The sequence below is a fragment of the Myotis lucifugus genome, unplaced genomic scaffold (genome assembly GCF_000147115.1).
Source record: "Myotis lucifugus unplaced genomic scaffold, Myoluc2.0 scaffold_137, whole genome shotgun sequence".
NCBI lineage: Eukaryota > Metazoa > Chordata > Mammalia > Chiroptera > Vespertilionidae > Myotis > Myotis lucifugus.
In genome coordinates, this window is record NW_005871185.1 from 2,842,008 (window position 1) to 2,856,524 (window position 14,517).

Below are 14,517 nucleotides of genomic sequence, written 5' to 3' on the forward strand. Positions count from 1 at the left end.
TGGTCTGCAAACTGCAGCTTGTGAGCCACATGCGGCTCTTTGGCCCCTTGAGTGTGGCTCTTCCACAAAATACCGACTTCTGCGCATGGGACACGAAGTTTCGATCGCACTGTACATGCGCCCGCACGTGGTATTTGGTGCTGATGTTTCTGAAGACTTACATAGTCTTTTAAGGAGGAATACTTTTTAGGTATTCATTTCATCCTGATACATGTATCTCCCATTCCCGCGCTGATGAGTTTGAATTGCTTTGAGAATAAACTTTTTAAATAAGTTGTCCTTATGTAACTTCCATGAAACAACTCTGTGACACCCGTGCAAAACTGTTTTTGCTTTTATTCTGTAAGACATCTCGAAAATGTAGTAACATTTCCTGCAGCTAAAGAGAGGGCGGAAATATAAACTGCCTCTTCCCTGTAAACCAGATGCCGTTTCAACCACTTTGTCACCAGCCCTTTTGTCTGCAAAACTGTTTTTCCTAGTGATGTGTACGTCCAGGTCAAAGATCTGTGAGACAACCCGAAACTGTGAAGAGTAAACGGGCCTGAAATCTACCACAACTTCACACGTTCTCTTCTTCCCTTGAGACTTAAGGGCACACAGCCAGATGTGTCCTTTGACTACTGGAAATCAGTCAACAGTCTTCCCACAGTGGCAAACAAGTCAAAGGCCCGTCATCAAGGTGTGAACTGCGCCTGGGGTATTGCTCCCCTCCCACACACCACCTGCCTCCAGCTCACTCCAGGCAGACCTCAGGACCGGAAGGAGAGGCCACAGGAGACTACAATTCCCAGCAGGCGTAGAGGGACGGGGTCACGCACGCGCAGCCCACACGCTAGGCATGAGGTCCTGCTGCGGGGGCTTCTGGGAGAGAAACATGGCGGCGCCCGGGCTGCTGCCCGGCGTGGGCAGGCTCATTGAGATGCCCGCCGCGCTGGGGCGCTTGAGCCGAGCTTACAGCAAGTCCCACGCCTTCACGGAGGTTCTGCAGCTGCCAAAAATGGAACTGACGAAGCTCGTGTTCCCGTTACAGGAACTCCAGCGGCATCTCCTCCCTGACGCCAAGCCCGACCTTCTTCAACTGAGGATCTTTGACCCGAGCCTGGAGGCCATCGCGAGGGCGGAGAGCTTCTTCACGGCCACCCCGCGGAACCGCATCGAGTACGTCAGCTCGGCGGTGCGCCTGGACCACGCCCCCGACCTCCCCCGCCCGGAGGTGAGAGCGCGCTGCCCGCCGGGGCTGGAGGCTGGGGAAGGGGTTTTGTGGTCACAGAACGGGAGAGCCTTTCTAACTTTGTGGAAGCATACAACTATTTTAACTAAAGAAGCAAGTCTAGTTTTAATTACTTCCGTAACGAGTATAGGAGACTTTAACAGGTTTCAAAGACAAAATTTAAGTGTTCAATATATGTTAGCGCGCGATAAAAACTACCTGCAAACCATGTGTTAAAATTCAGTTTTATTATCTGTAGATTATCTTTGGGTTTAATCTGGCAGAGCATTTGAAATTTAAGCAGGATTCAGATCAATTCATTTTGAAGGACTGACCACAGTTTTGCACAATATATAGCATCCCTGACCCCTATCTACTAAATGCCATCTGATCATATTGATAATCAAAAATTTTCTCACAAATTTCCAAAACATGCCCTCATTTAGAACCACTGATTGGTATTGTACCCCCTTCAATACCATGTTAGAAAGCAGAGCCATGTGTATTAATGATTACTATCAGGAATATTTTGTTCCTTTCTACACTATAGAGCAGTGATTTTCAACCAGTGAGCTACAAGAATTTTTAAAACATATAATACCTGACTAGTCAGGGGCACTGACCTCTTTTCCCTTAGATTCTCAAATTAAAAAATGACAACAGCCAACACAATAGCTATCTGGAGTGAATGAATCAAAATTATACTTTTTTTGGTCCGATTAGCAAAAAATAATATGTATTTTTTGGTGTGTTGCAGAATTTTAGTAATTACTTTATGTGTGCCCTGAGATGACTATAGTATAGAGCACTAAAGGAGAAAAGCTTAATTGGAAGAAGAGATTTCAAGAGAAAGGAATAACCTCTTAATTACATTGTACTCTGAAAGTTTGTGGGGAAATGTGGTTCTGTTTTCAAAAAACTTTGTAAATGTAGGATGCTTAATAAATGTTGCAGATATTCTTGAGTAGCATAGTGTAATTAAAAGCACAGGTTCTGGATATAGGTGTCTGAGTTCAAATTTCAACTCTCTTTCTAGCTGTATAATTTTGGGCCAGTTATTTAACCTCTTTCTGCCTCATTTTATCATCTGTTTTATGGTGAGGCAGGAGTGAATAGCTTGACAGGTTTTTGCAGCTAATACATCATAATAAATTTATATATTAAGCTAGTACTCAAAAAATTGAGTTTTCTCTTTAAATTTTCTTCTTTAAAAAAATTTTTTTTAAATTTATTGGGGTGACATCCTATATTATAAAAGCCTAATATGCAAATCGACCGAACGGCAGAATGACTGGTTGGCGGGGGGTAGGACCAGCGAGTGGGCAGCACCAGGCCAGCCAAGGAGGTGCCAGTGGGCAGAGGGAGGGGACAGCAATGGGGGGGCAGCGGTGACAGGTGGTGGCAGAGGGGTGATCAGGGGGCAGGCTGGCCACTCACCAGCTGGTGCCATCCCCCGATTGCCCCGCCGGTCGCCTCCCACAGAGGGAGGCCACTTGTGGCGGCAGGGCGATGGGAGACGGGGCCATCTGCTCGCCGGCCAGCGCTGTCCCCTGATTGGCCTGCAGGTCGCCTCCCACAGAGCCAATCAGTCGGACATACCCCGAGTGCTCCTGCTCTGCGAGAAGGCGCAGGTTGGACTGAGGGACTCCCCCTGAGTGCATGAATTTTCATGCACCAGGGCTCTAGTTGGTTAATAAAATTATATAGGTTTCAGGTGTACAATTCTATAATATTAGAGGCCCATGGCATGAATTTGTGCACAGGCGGGGTCCCTAGGCCTGGCCGGTGATCAGGACCAATCAGGGCCATCTCACCCAGTCCCGAAGTCCCAATCGGGACCTGCTGGCCAGGGGGAGGGACCTGGGAAGGTTGGCCAGCCACAGGAGGTTCGCTGTGGGAGCGCACTGACCACCAGGGGCTAGCTCCTGTTGAGCATCTGAGTGCGCATCATAGCAACTGGTCGACCCGTCATTTGGTCGTAATGGTCACTTAGGCTTTTATATATAGAGATATATAAATATCATCTGTATATTGTATTATCTGTTCACTACCCAAAGTCCAGTCTCCTTCCATCACCGTTTATCCCTCCTTTACCCTCTTCCAACTCCCCCCATTCCCCTTTCCCTCTGGTAATCACCATACTATTGTCTGTGTCTATGAGTTTGTTGTTTCGGGTTTTTTCTTTTGCTTAATTCCTTCACCTTTTTCACCCAGCTTCCCTTCTCTTTTTGTGTATAAGGTGTGTTTTATAGGCAGAAGCAATGTTGGAAAATCCTCTCTAATAAAGGCTTTGTTTTCATTGGCTCCAGAGGTTGAAGTCAGAGTCTCCAAAACCCCGGTATGTTGAAATTTCAAATCTGTTGGAACTCTCAATTGACGAAGATGAATAAAGTGTTGGGGGAATACAAGAAATGATAATAGCCAAGTTTCTAGAAAAGTGATTTCTTTCAAACAAGTAGTAAAGTAAGAGATTACATCAATGCCTTTGTATTTCTTTGAAGGAAAGGAAATATGTCTGGATTTATTTTAGTAGTCTTGCCAGTATCTTGAGGAAATCTTCCTTGGTCAAAATGTTTTCCAAAGAGTTGTTCATTTGTTATTCTCTACTAGAGGCCCAGTGCACGGATTTGTGCACTGGTGAGGTTCTTGGTGTGGCCTGCAGGAATCGGGCCAAAGCCGGCAGTCCAACATCCCCCGAGGGATATAGTAGTGTGTGAAGGGGCAGGCAGCCGGGGAAGAGCCCAAGCCTGGGCCAGGTGCCGCACGGCTCCCACTCATCCCACCCCTGCTGCACCTGCCGCCACCACTCAGTAGACTCACTGCCACTCCACTGCGGTCTCTGCATGACCATTCTAGGGTGATACTGGTGCACCCATGACTGAAAAGCGTCCACGGGCTCGTGCCCAGTCAATCCCAATGCTGGTCCCAACCCTAGTCCCGGTCCAGATGGGGAGGGGCGTGCAGGGGGAGTGTCCATGGGAGAGGCTTGTGCCACCACAGCTGTGCTTGCCAGCCGTGAGTCTGGTGTCTGTCACCCGTTGGTCAGCTGAGCGGCGCACATAGCAACGGGTCGAACAGTTGTTTAGGCTTTTACTAGTATATATATATATAGATTTGCTTTCAAGAATGATCATCTTAGTTCTACATTGATATCAGAGGAAACAGTTGTAAAGTGGGGTTTTTTCTCCCTGTAATCTTTTATACTTTGCTAACTCATACATATACACCAATCAGGCAAATCCCAGTCTACTCCAGGCCAAATTATGTGCTTATTATCCCAGCCAGTCTGCTGTAGTGTCCTACATGCTTTCTGTCATTTTCTAATTTCCTCTATTTCCTTCTAAATGATGCAGACTACCAATATCTAAGCACTTCAGTACTTCCCCCAGTTCCTCTCACCTTACTATCTATCCATGGCAAAACATTCCCACCAACCCAGTGCTCACTGCCCTCTTTCTTTGCATTGGAACTCTTCCAAGAGACTTCACTAGTCTTCTCTTGCTTCTAATATCTTCATAAAGTTGATTCCCTGGCTCTGTCACTGATGATTGTTGTCATTTGTTAATTCTCCTGCCCTGCCTCACCAGATAACCCAGCTCAACTCTCTCTTATAGGCAGGGCGTTTGGTTCCTGCTATGAGAGGACAATGCAAGAAATGTATTTCTGACATTCCTCATCTATAATTCTAAAATCATTTTCTTACTGATACATAGTTGACTGGGAACCTAAGCACCATTTATAACACCTTTCTTCTGAAAATATTTGTTCTAAGTTCCAAATAATTGACTGCTTATTTATCTTAATCTTTCCTTTTCTGATTAATAAATGTCCATAGAGATAAAATCTTGAATAATCCACTTATCATGACATAAATATTAGTTTCACAGATGTTTAATAGTGTTGTACATGCTTTTTAAAAAATGGTTTAATGAAAGCACTTAAACCCATCCAATGAAACATGCAAAACATGTTGATTTTAAGGAAACGGTAATCCTATATAATAAAAGCCTAATATGCTAAGTGTCCAGCCAGCTGGTCAGCCGTTCAACCAATCAGAGTGTAATATGCTAATGATATGCTAAGGCCGCTCAACCACTCACTATGACGTGCACTGACCACCAGGGGGCAGACAGTCAACCAGTCGCTATGATGTGCACTGACCACCAGGGGGCAGATGCTCTGACCGGTAGGTTAGCTTGCTGCTGGGGTCCGGCCGATCAGGACCGAGCGAGACGGGCCGGACATGCCCTGGAGCCCTCCCGCAGTCCCTCCCTGGCCCTGATGGTGGGTGGGTGGGTGGGAGGTAATCAAAGACCATCCTATATATTAAAAGGCTAACATGCAAATTGACCAAATGGCAGAATGGCAGGTCGCTATGACGTGCACTGACCACCAGGGGGCAGACACTCAAATGCAGGTGCTGCACCCTGGTGGTCATTGCGCTCCCACAGGGTGAGCTCCGCTCAGCCAGAAGCTTGGCTCACAGCTGGCGAGCTCAGCTGCAGTGGTAGGAGCCCCTCCCACCTCTGCGGCAGTGCTAAGGATGTCTGACTGATGGAGCGGGCCTAAGCCATCAGTTGAACATCCCCCGAGGGCTCCTGGACTGCGAGAGGGTGTAGGCTGGGCTGAGGGACCCCCCTCTGAGTGCACGAATTTTGTGTACCGGGCCTCTAGTCTAGGCATAATAAACTATCAGGTTTTACATCTAGGTTTTATGGTTGTATGACTAACAGTATTTAATTTAACCTGTGCCAAATTCATTTCTTATTTGAGATATATTACTCATCAGAGAATATTGACTAGTACAGTCATACCAGGTTAACTTTTTTACTGAGAACTAATGAAATAGGAAAGACTCCAAAATATTTTGCCTACATATTTCTAATATGGAATCTAAAGTTCTTCTTAAGTCATATATATTATCTTAAAATTATGAATTGTAAAGAAGTAGTATCTAAGCATATCTCCAGCCACTTCTATCTTTTTAGTTTTATTTTTTTTTTAATCCTTACCCAAGAAGTGAGGATATTTTTTCCATCGATCTTAGAGAGCATGGAAGGGAAAGGGGAGTAAGAGAGAGAGAGAAACATCAGTGAGAGAGACACATCGATTGGTTGCATGGGGATCAGACCTACAACAAAAGTATGTACCCTTGACCTTGGAATTGAACCTGTGACCCTCCAGTGGGTAGGCTGATGCTCTAACCACACCAGCCAGAGCTTTTCCTTCTTTTCCTGTTTAATTATCAGCATAGCTGGGATTATATACAGAATATTTATACATGTTAATAAATATGATTGAATAGAAAATATTTTGAGATATTAAATATATACTGAACATACTTGAAGAAAGTTTTCACTTTTTTCTATTTATTTTATCAGGGACACACAAAGAAAATGAATTTTTTCAAAGTTGGAAAATATTTTACATTGGTGGACATGCCAGGTTATGGCTATCGAGCACCTGAAGATTTTGTTGATATGGTAGAGACCTATCTAAAAGAACGAAAGAAGTAAGGGGAAAAATGCTTTATAATAGTTATACATTTAAACCAAAAGCATATTTTTGGTAATAGAGCATTCTACACGTGATGACCACTTCAGTTTTATCAAATGACTTTTAGAAAGTCCATTTTATTCTCATAATATTCTGCAACACAACATTTACAACCAAGGTATTTACTGCATCTTTGTTTTTTTCCTGTAGGTTAGCTTAATCTGAAGTTCAAGTGTTTTTCTAAATTGAGCCTACAAAGAGTACTTCAGCAGAGTTTACTAATGTTTTTATACCAAACTCTTAGACGGCTAATTTTGAAAATGAAAATTGTTGGTTAATGTGGTATTTACTAAATATAAGCAGATTTCATAAATTCTAATTGTTCTTAAAGTACTCCTGACATCACATCCTTTGCAAATGTTACCTTTTATGGTCTTCCTACGTGGGCAAGTATTTCAAGCTTTGCACATATATCGGAAAATTTATGTTAAACTTTTGAAGTATAAAGAAGTGTTAAGTATCTTTCTTGTGGCTTTACATAGAAATGAATATGAGATATTTATACAAGGTATTTATACATGTCTCTTTCACTGGAGTTCAGGCTTTTAGAGGAAGGGGCTTACTCACCTTTGTATCCAATTCCAAGTAGAGTCATGTGCAATACATGCTACTGAAATAAATTAATATTTAGTTAACTATTGGACTGTAGGATGGACCTGGTGAACTGAGAATTCCTTTTGCCTAAAAAAGTTTTTAAATTTGGATTGAAAATCAATCAAAGGAAAATTTATTATTATAGCTTGAGGGGTGGGGAGGGAGGAAGGAATGAATTTTATATTGCCATTAATCTTTATTTCTGCATTCTTACAGTTTGCTGAGAACATTTTTGTTAGTGGATAGTGTTGTCGGAATTCAGAAAGCAGACAATATTGCCATAGAAATGTGTGAAGATTTTGCATTACCTTATGTAGTAAGTATTTCTTTTGAATCCTGGTTATAATTAGAAATACATACCAGTTGTGTGTGTGTGTGTGTGTGTGTGTGTGTGTGTGTGTGTGTGTGTCTTTTTAATGAATAAGTAAGTTTTACCTCTTCAAGAGATAAAGGAGTACCTTTTGTATAATCTTTACCATTGTTAGCCATTAATAAAATAAATCCTGTACTACTTTTATTCTCTTTTCCTTTTCTCAGCTTTAAGTTTTCAAAAGTATAGTCAAAGTAGTTTTTTAAAGCTGTTTATTTAGTGCTTCTAGGTGCTTTTCTTTATGATGTTGTTTTTGTTTTGTATTTTAATGGCAATGTGAATATTTGTCCAAAATGTTAGCAGCTCTTTTAACAGCAGCTTGGCAGATAGTACTTAACAGTATGTAAATAAAACTACAACTGAAAATTTGTTAAACTAATTTGGAATTTAAGAACCATTACAAGAACATAGCAGGCTCCAGCACACACAAGTAGGATTTTTATACTGTATTCTTAAAGAACACAGGATTTCTTCTGGGAAAATCTTACCAGTGTTCTATTATTTGCTTTATAATAGAATACTGATTAGTAGGTTGGTATACGTATTCATTTTGCTTTGTGAGTTTTACAAATAAAGTAGCACTCTTAAAGTTCCTAAGGAAAAGTGAAGAACCCATTGGCTAAAATTTGGTCTTAAAAAAAGTGAGACAACTACTAAAATGTAATACTGGAGTGTAATGCAAGTCAAACCATTAGTAGTCAGCAACTTTTTTGTATTGTTATAGTTATGGAATTCTTTGGGTTTGCAAAGCCTTTGAAACATTAGTGATAACCTACAGTTTCGAGGAGCAGAAGGGTTGATAAACTTAATCTACAAAGTAAAAATGCCTAAGTAATGCCAAACTTGGTTTTTTTAAGTGATAATATTCCTGATTTGGTATCATAGGTATCAGTTTATGAAATCATATATTTTCTTCAGTTTTAACTTTAAAGAATTATAACTTTCCTTTTTGAAAAAGAATTTGTACTAGAGGAATTATGTTTCCTTTTAAATATCAGCATTTGCCTTTATAAGGAAAGACTCCCATTTGGCGAGTTTCACAGGTCATTAGAAACCACACACTTTTTGCTTCTCGCTCCCTCTGCCGATTTACATTTTTATAACTGAAAAGTATGAATGATGAGTCAGGAAATTTAATTTTATAGAAACTCCCCCAGGAAATCGGATACATCAAGGTTTTACTTTTTAATTGATTTTATAATCAGCCATGCCTTGGCCTTACCTCTAGTATGTAATTGTCTTTGAATAAGTAAATTATTCAATGTTATTATTTACTGGTAAGCCTAGTAAGTTCTAGGCTTACTTGGAATGTAATTATATAAAACTTGGAATAGTGGATACAACCTACAGATAGCTGGATTTCTAATTTTTCCTTTAGGTTACATGTGAGATGGAACCATTTTGTATGTCAAAAATGATTATAAATTGCCAATTTTATATGAATCAACCCAACCCAACAATACTAACGTATATCTTTGATCACAGATATAGAGTGATGATATGAAACATTTGGTTTATGGTAGTTGCAAATATGGCTTCAGGGTCCTTTTCACTGATTTTGAATTAAACGTAGTATAGTCCTGTGTAGTTAAAGCACCATTAATTAAACAGCAAGCACGTAGTGTATGCTTTATAAATTGCATACATTAACTCATTTAGTCATTTGTTTTTTGCAGATGGTGTTAACAAAAATTGACAAACCTTCCAAGGGACGTCTTTTAAAACAGGTGCTCGAGATCCAGAAATTTGTTGACACTAAAACACAAGGATGTTTTCCTCAGTTGTTTCCTGTAAGGTAAGAGTTGCATTGTTTTTATAGCTTTATATTCTATCAACTTTTAGTATTAAATCAATGTTTCTTGTCATTTCTCAGCCTTTTGACTAAAATTAGGAAAGTTTGGAAGACTATGCACTTAGCCAAGATTTATTGTACAGCCCATCAGTGCTTTTATTTTTTCCTTCCCTTTATTTCTTCCTTCTGCAAATTTTGCTGTATCATCCTGGTAAGGCATTTTCATCTCTTTTTTCCTCAGCCTAGCTCAACCCTATACCACAGCAGAAGTAAAAACTTTTTACTTTTTAATTATTATTTTTAATATATTTTTATTGATTTCAGAGAGGAAGGGAGAAATAGAAACATCAGTGATGAAAGGGAATCATTGATTGGCTGCCTCCTGCACACCCCTTACAGGGGACTGAGCCCAAAACACAGGCATGTGTTCTTGACTGGAATTGAACCTGGGACCCTTCAGTCCACAGGCCGATGCTCTATCCACTGAGCCAAACTAGCTTGAGCAAAACTTTTTCCTTTTTAGAATCAGCTGAACAACCATTACAATAAAGATACTACCATCCCTTTCTTAGTTCCAAAGAAGAACAACTTATCTTTATGGTAGAAAACTCACTTGGGCTATGAGGGATAAAAATATTCTTTTAAAAGGACCATATGTAAAGAAGAAATGCTTCATATAAGTTAGAATTAAGTATTGGTAGCAGAAGGAGTGGTTATTTCCTGAGCTGGCAGTTTTTGAGATATTAGATGTGGTTTAGCGATGAAACATGAGTTTGTACTTTCAGTGTATACCATGGGCACAGTAACCTGTACTGTTGCAGAGACACAGTCCCCTCCCCTCTGAGTAAGAAAATCATACTCTTAACTTCTTTGTGAAAGACACTGGGAGTTGCTTTAAGAAAAGAATGAAACCAAGTAACAATTATATGTGGAACTGTCCTTTAAGTGGTCATTCTACTGCCTACCAGTGCAAATCACATTTAAATTGTTTGTAATTATGAACATACCTGTCAAAATCCTTCTTCATTCATTCTGACAAAATGCTCTTCTCCCTTTACTTAATTTTGAGTATTTATCCAGTTCATTTGTCTATGTTCCCTATATACAATGAAACTCCTAGGGGCAGGAATGAAATCCTAATTCTTCTTAGAGCCCTGAGCATTATCAGAAAAATAGCTGTTTTTTTTAACTATCTATAATAATAAAATATGCTAATTAGACCGGACCTTCCAGATGAGGCCGGGGCTGGAGGTAAGCCCAGGTCCAGGGTGCTTGCCAGCAGCCAAAGGAAAGCCCGGGTCCAGGTTGCTTGCTGGTGGCCAGAGGGAAGCCTGGGTCCTGGGTGCCAGAGGAAAGCCGGTGCAGGCAGCTGGGCGGGGCGGCGGGGGGTGGGGAAGAAGGCCTACTCTTGCACAAATTTAGTGCATCGGGCCTCTAGTTTAATAATAAGGAAGTGATTCTTCAGCTAAAAAGGCAACATAAACATAAAATGAGCAAATTATGCCTAATAGCATTTTTTTTAAAAAAAATTCAGTTGATTGGAAGCTGAGTTTGAATTAACATAATGGGGCTAGGGAAAAACTGACAGTTTTTTGAGCTACATTAACAGAATTATAGTGTTTAAAACAAGGGAATGATCAAGCAGTAGTTCCACACTGCTATGAGCTCTATGCCACCAGACTAATTAAGTAAGATTGTGGCTCTACTTAAGAACAATTAGCACTATCTGAAAACTGATGGTTGTGGGGGAGGTTATAACACTAGATCATTCAAAACACTTAATTGATCCTCACAGTAAACATTCCTATTTCACAGTTACAAGTCGGAGAAGTGATGTGAGTTCAAAGAGGTATTGGCTGTAATAGAAAGAGCATAAGCCTTAGAGTGAGGCCATAGTTTTGCATGGTTCCTCTATTTCTGTGCTATAGATTTTAAAGCAATTTATTTCATTTTGAGTCTTTTCTCACTAGTAAAAATGTGGTTTAAAGTATCAAATAAAATGCATTGTGACCTAGTACACAAAATATAATAGATGTTAGTTTCCTTCCTTGTCAAAGGTCAGTCAGCAAATGGCAGGGTTAGGCCAACAACCCAGAATATCAGATTCCCTAGTACTTTTTAGGGGAATTCCCTTCTCTCTTTTTTTAACTTTTTAAAAAATTTGATTTTAGAGAGAGGAAGGGAAGGAGAGAGAAAAACATTGATGTGGGACAGAAACATGGATCAGTTGGCTCCCACATGTGCACCGACCTGGGATTGAACCCACACCTCGTAATGTGCCCTGACCGGGAATCAAACCTGCCACCTCTTGGTGTATGGGTTGACATTCCAACCAACTGAGCCATACCAGCCAGGGCAGAAGTTCTCTTCTTTAGATATGCCAGCATTCACTGCTGCATAACCCTGGATGACTGCTGCCCCGGAACTACTCACCGTAGGTGACCAGGACACTATAGAAGCCACACAGCACTTAAAGTCCAAGAATTGAGACACGGGAGCCCGCTGACTTTCAAGAACGTCAGTGTTCACTATACCACGGTGACCACATAAAGGAAATTGGCAGGCTGTACTCTATAGTTTTCTAAACCCAATTTAGAAAGTAGAGTTAAATATAATCCTTGCTTTTACTAGCATGACCAAATCCCAGTTCACCCCTCCAGATGGATATTGGCCTCGTCACAGAATAATTATTATAAAGTAAGTTAGGAGAAAGGTGGAAATGTGAGTAGACATGTAATCCAGAGAGGTTTGGCTTTTAAGCCTAAAGTCAAAAGCTAACCTTCATGTCTGAACTCTGCCCCAGCTGAGTGGAGAAGTATAAATGGTGAAAGGCTCCTAAAGATTGATACTGGGATCAGTCTATTGTTATAAATGGTATAGAAGAACTATGTAAGTAGGCACAGTATGATCACTTCTGTGGTTTTCTATGTAGTTAAATTCCAAGCAAATGAGAACTGATTGTAATGACAAAGAAAATCATGAGTTGACAAATGTTGCAAACGATTTCAAGGTGTCATAGTTAGTGTGTGGACTATCTAACTTGTATTTCTCCTTTAAACTATATATGTATAACTCCAATTATAATCCAAGAATCATTATGGACTATTCTGAACCAGGCAGGTTTGGTCAAAAAGTCCAAAATGCTGTACTTTATCAAGAAGGGAATTAGCAATGCAAGAGAAAAGAGTTTACCTATTTTATATACAAGTATACGCCATACCTATATCCATAAAAGTCATAATGTATTCCATATAAGTCCATATATCCTGGGGAACCAACTAGTCACTTTAATGCTGATACATAGATGAATGGATATGGATGGATATACTAAGACAGATAAATAACAGATACAATAATGGTTATGATAGTTTTTTAAAAATCATGAGAAAAGGTCTAAATTATCAAGGTGATTACATCTTGTCATAAAAAGAATAAACTAAAAGATCAAACAGTTTAGTCTGGGAAATAAAAAGCAAAATGGTAGATGTTCCAGTGGCATTTTTCAGTGAAATAGAACAAACAACTCTAAAATTTGTACAGAATCACAAAAGACCCTGAATAGCCAAAGCAATCTTGAGAAAGAAAAACAAAGCTAGAGGCATCATGCTCCCTGACTTCATACTATATTACAAAGCTGTAGTAATCAAAACAGTATGGTATTGGCATAAAAACAGACACAAAGATCAACAGAACAGAATAGGGAGTCTAGAAATAAGCCCATGCATAATGGTCACTTAATTTACAACAAAAGAACCAGGAATATACAATGGGGAAATGACAGTCTCTTCAATAAATGGTGTTGGAAAAACTAACAGCCACATGCAAAAGAATGAAATTAAACTACTATATACTATACACAAAAATTAACTCAAAATAGGTTAAAGACGAATGTAATACCTGAAACCATAAACTCTTAGGAGAAAACATAGGCAGTAAGTTCCTTGACATTGGTCTTGGTGATAATTTTTTGAATCTGATTTCAAAAACAAAAATAAACTATAGGCCCTGACCGGTTTGGCTCAGTGGATAGAGCGTTGGCCTGCGGACTGAAGGGTCCCAGGTTTGATTCTGGTTAAGGGCATGTACCTTGGTTGCGGGCACATCCCCAGAAGGGAGTGTGCAGGAAGCAGCTGAATCGATGTTTCTCTCTCATCGATGTTTCTAACTCTCTATCCCTCTCCTTCTCCCTTCCTCTCTGTAAAAAATCAATAAAATATATTAAAAAAATAAATAAACTCTAGGACTACATCAAACTAAAAAGCTTCTACAAAGCAAAGGAGATCATCAACAAAATGAAAAGGCTACCTAACTGGGAGAAAATATTTATAAATCATATATCTGATAAGGGATTAATATCCCAAAATGCACAAAGAACTCATACAACTCAATAGCAAAAAAGATAATAATACAATTTAAAAATGGGCAGAGGATCTGAAGAGACATTTGTTAGACATACAGACGGCTAACAAATACATGAAAAGATGCTGAACATCACTATTCTCCAGGGAAATGCAAATACAAAACCACAATGAGATATCACCTCCTGCCTGTCAAAATGACTGTTATCAAATAGACTTGAAATAAGTGTTGGCAAGGATGTGGAAAAAAGGGAACTCTTGTGCACTGTTGGTGGGATTGTAAATTTTTACTGCCATTATGAAAAATAGTGTGGAGGTTCCTCAAAAACTTAAAAATAGAACCACCATTTGTTCTAGCAATTCCACTTCTGGATATTTATCCAGTGAACATGAAAACATATTCGAAAAGATATATGTACCCCCATGTTCACTGCCAACATTTTTTCAATAGCCAGGATATGGAAGCTACCTAAGTGTCAGTCAGTGGATGAATAAAGATGAAGTGGTTAAATACACAGTGGAATACTTTTTGGCCATAAAAAAAGAATGAAATCTTGCCCACTTGTGACAACATGGATGGACCTTGAAGGCATGCTAAGTGAAATAGCGAGACAAACACCATATCATGTCCTTT

The 14,517-nt window shown here is 39.9% G+C and overlaps 1 protein-coding gene across 10 annotated transcripts in view; it reads left to right on the forward strand.

The window, feature by feature from the left end:
* The first annotated feature begins 768 nt into the window (after positions 1-768).
* GTPBP8 (GTP binding protein 8 (putative)) overlaps positions 769-14,517 on the forward strand; it is a 97,294-nt gene continuing 83,545 nt past the window's right edge. For 9 of the 10 annotated variants that reach the window (XR_002830655.1, XR_002830654.1, XR_002830657.1 and 6 more), the window contains exons 1-5: positions 846-1,216; positions 3,453-3,551; positions 6,595-6,725; positions 7,580-7,679; positions 9,410-9,528. Coding sequence is in view for 5 of the 10 variants with exons in the window: in XM_023758692.1 (XP_023614460.1) it covers positions 878-1,216; positions 3,453-3,551; positions 6,595-6,725; positions 7,580-7,679; positions 9,410-9,528 (788 nt within the window). In the remaining 5 variants the exon portion in view is untranslated. Of the gene's footprint in view, positions 1,217-3,452; positions 3,552-6,594; positions 6,726-7,579; positions 7,680-9,409; positions 9,529-14,517 lie in introns of all 10 variants that reach the window. The other variant, XM_006094454.3, reaches the window with a different exon arrangement.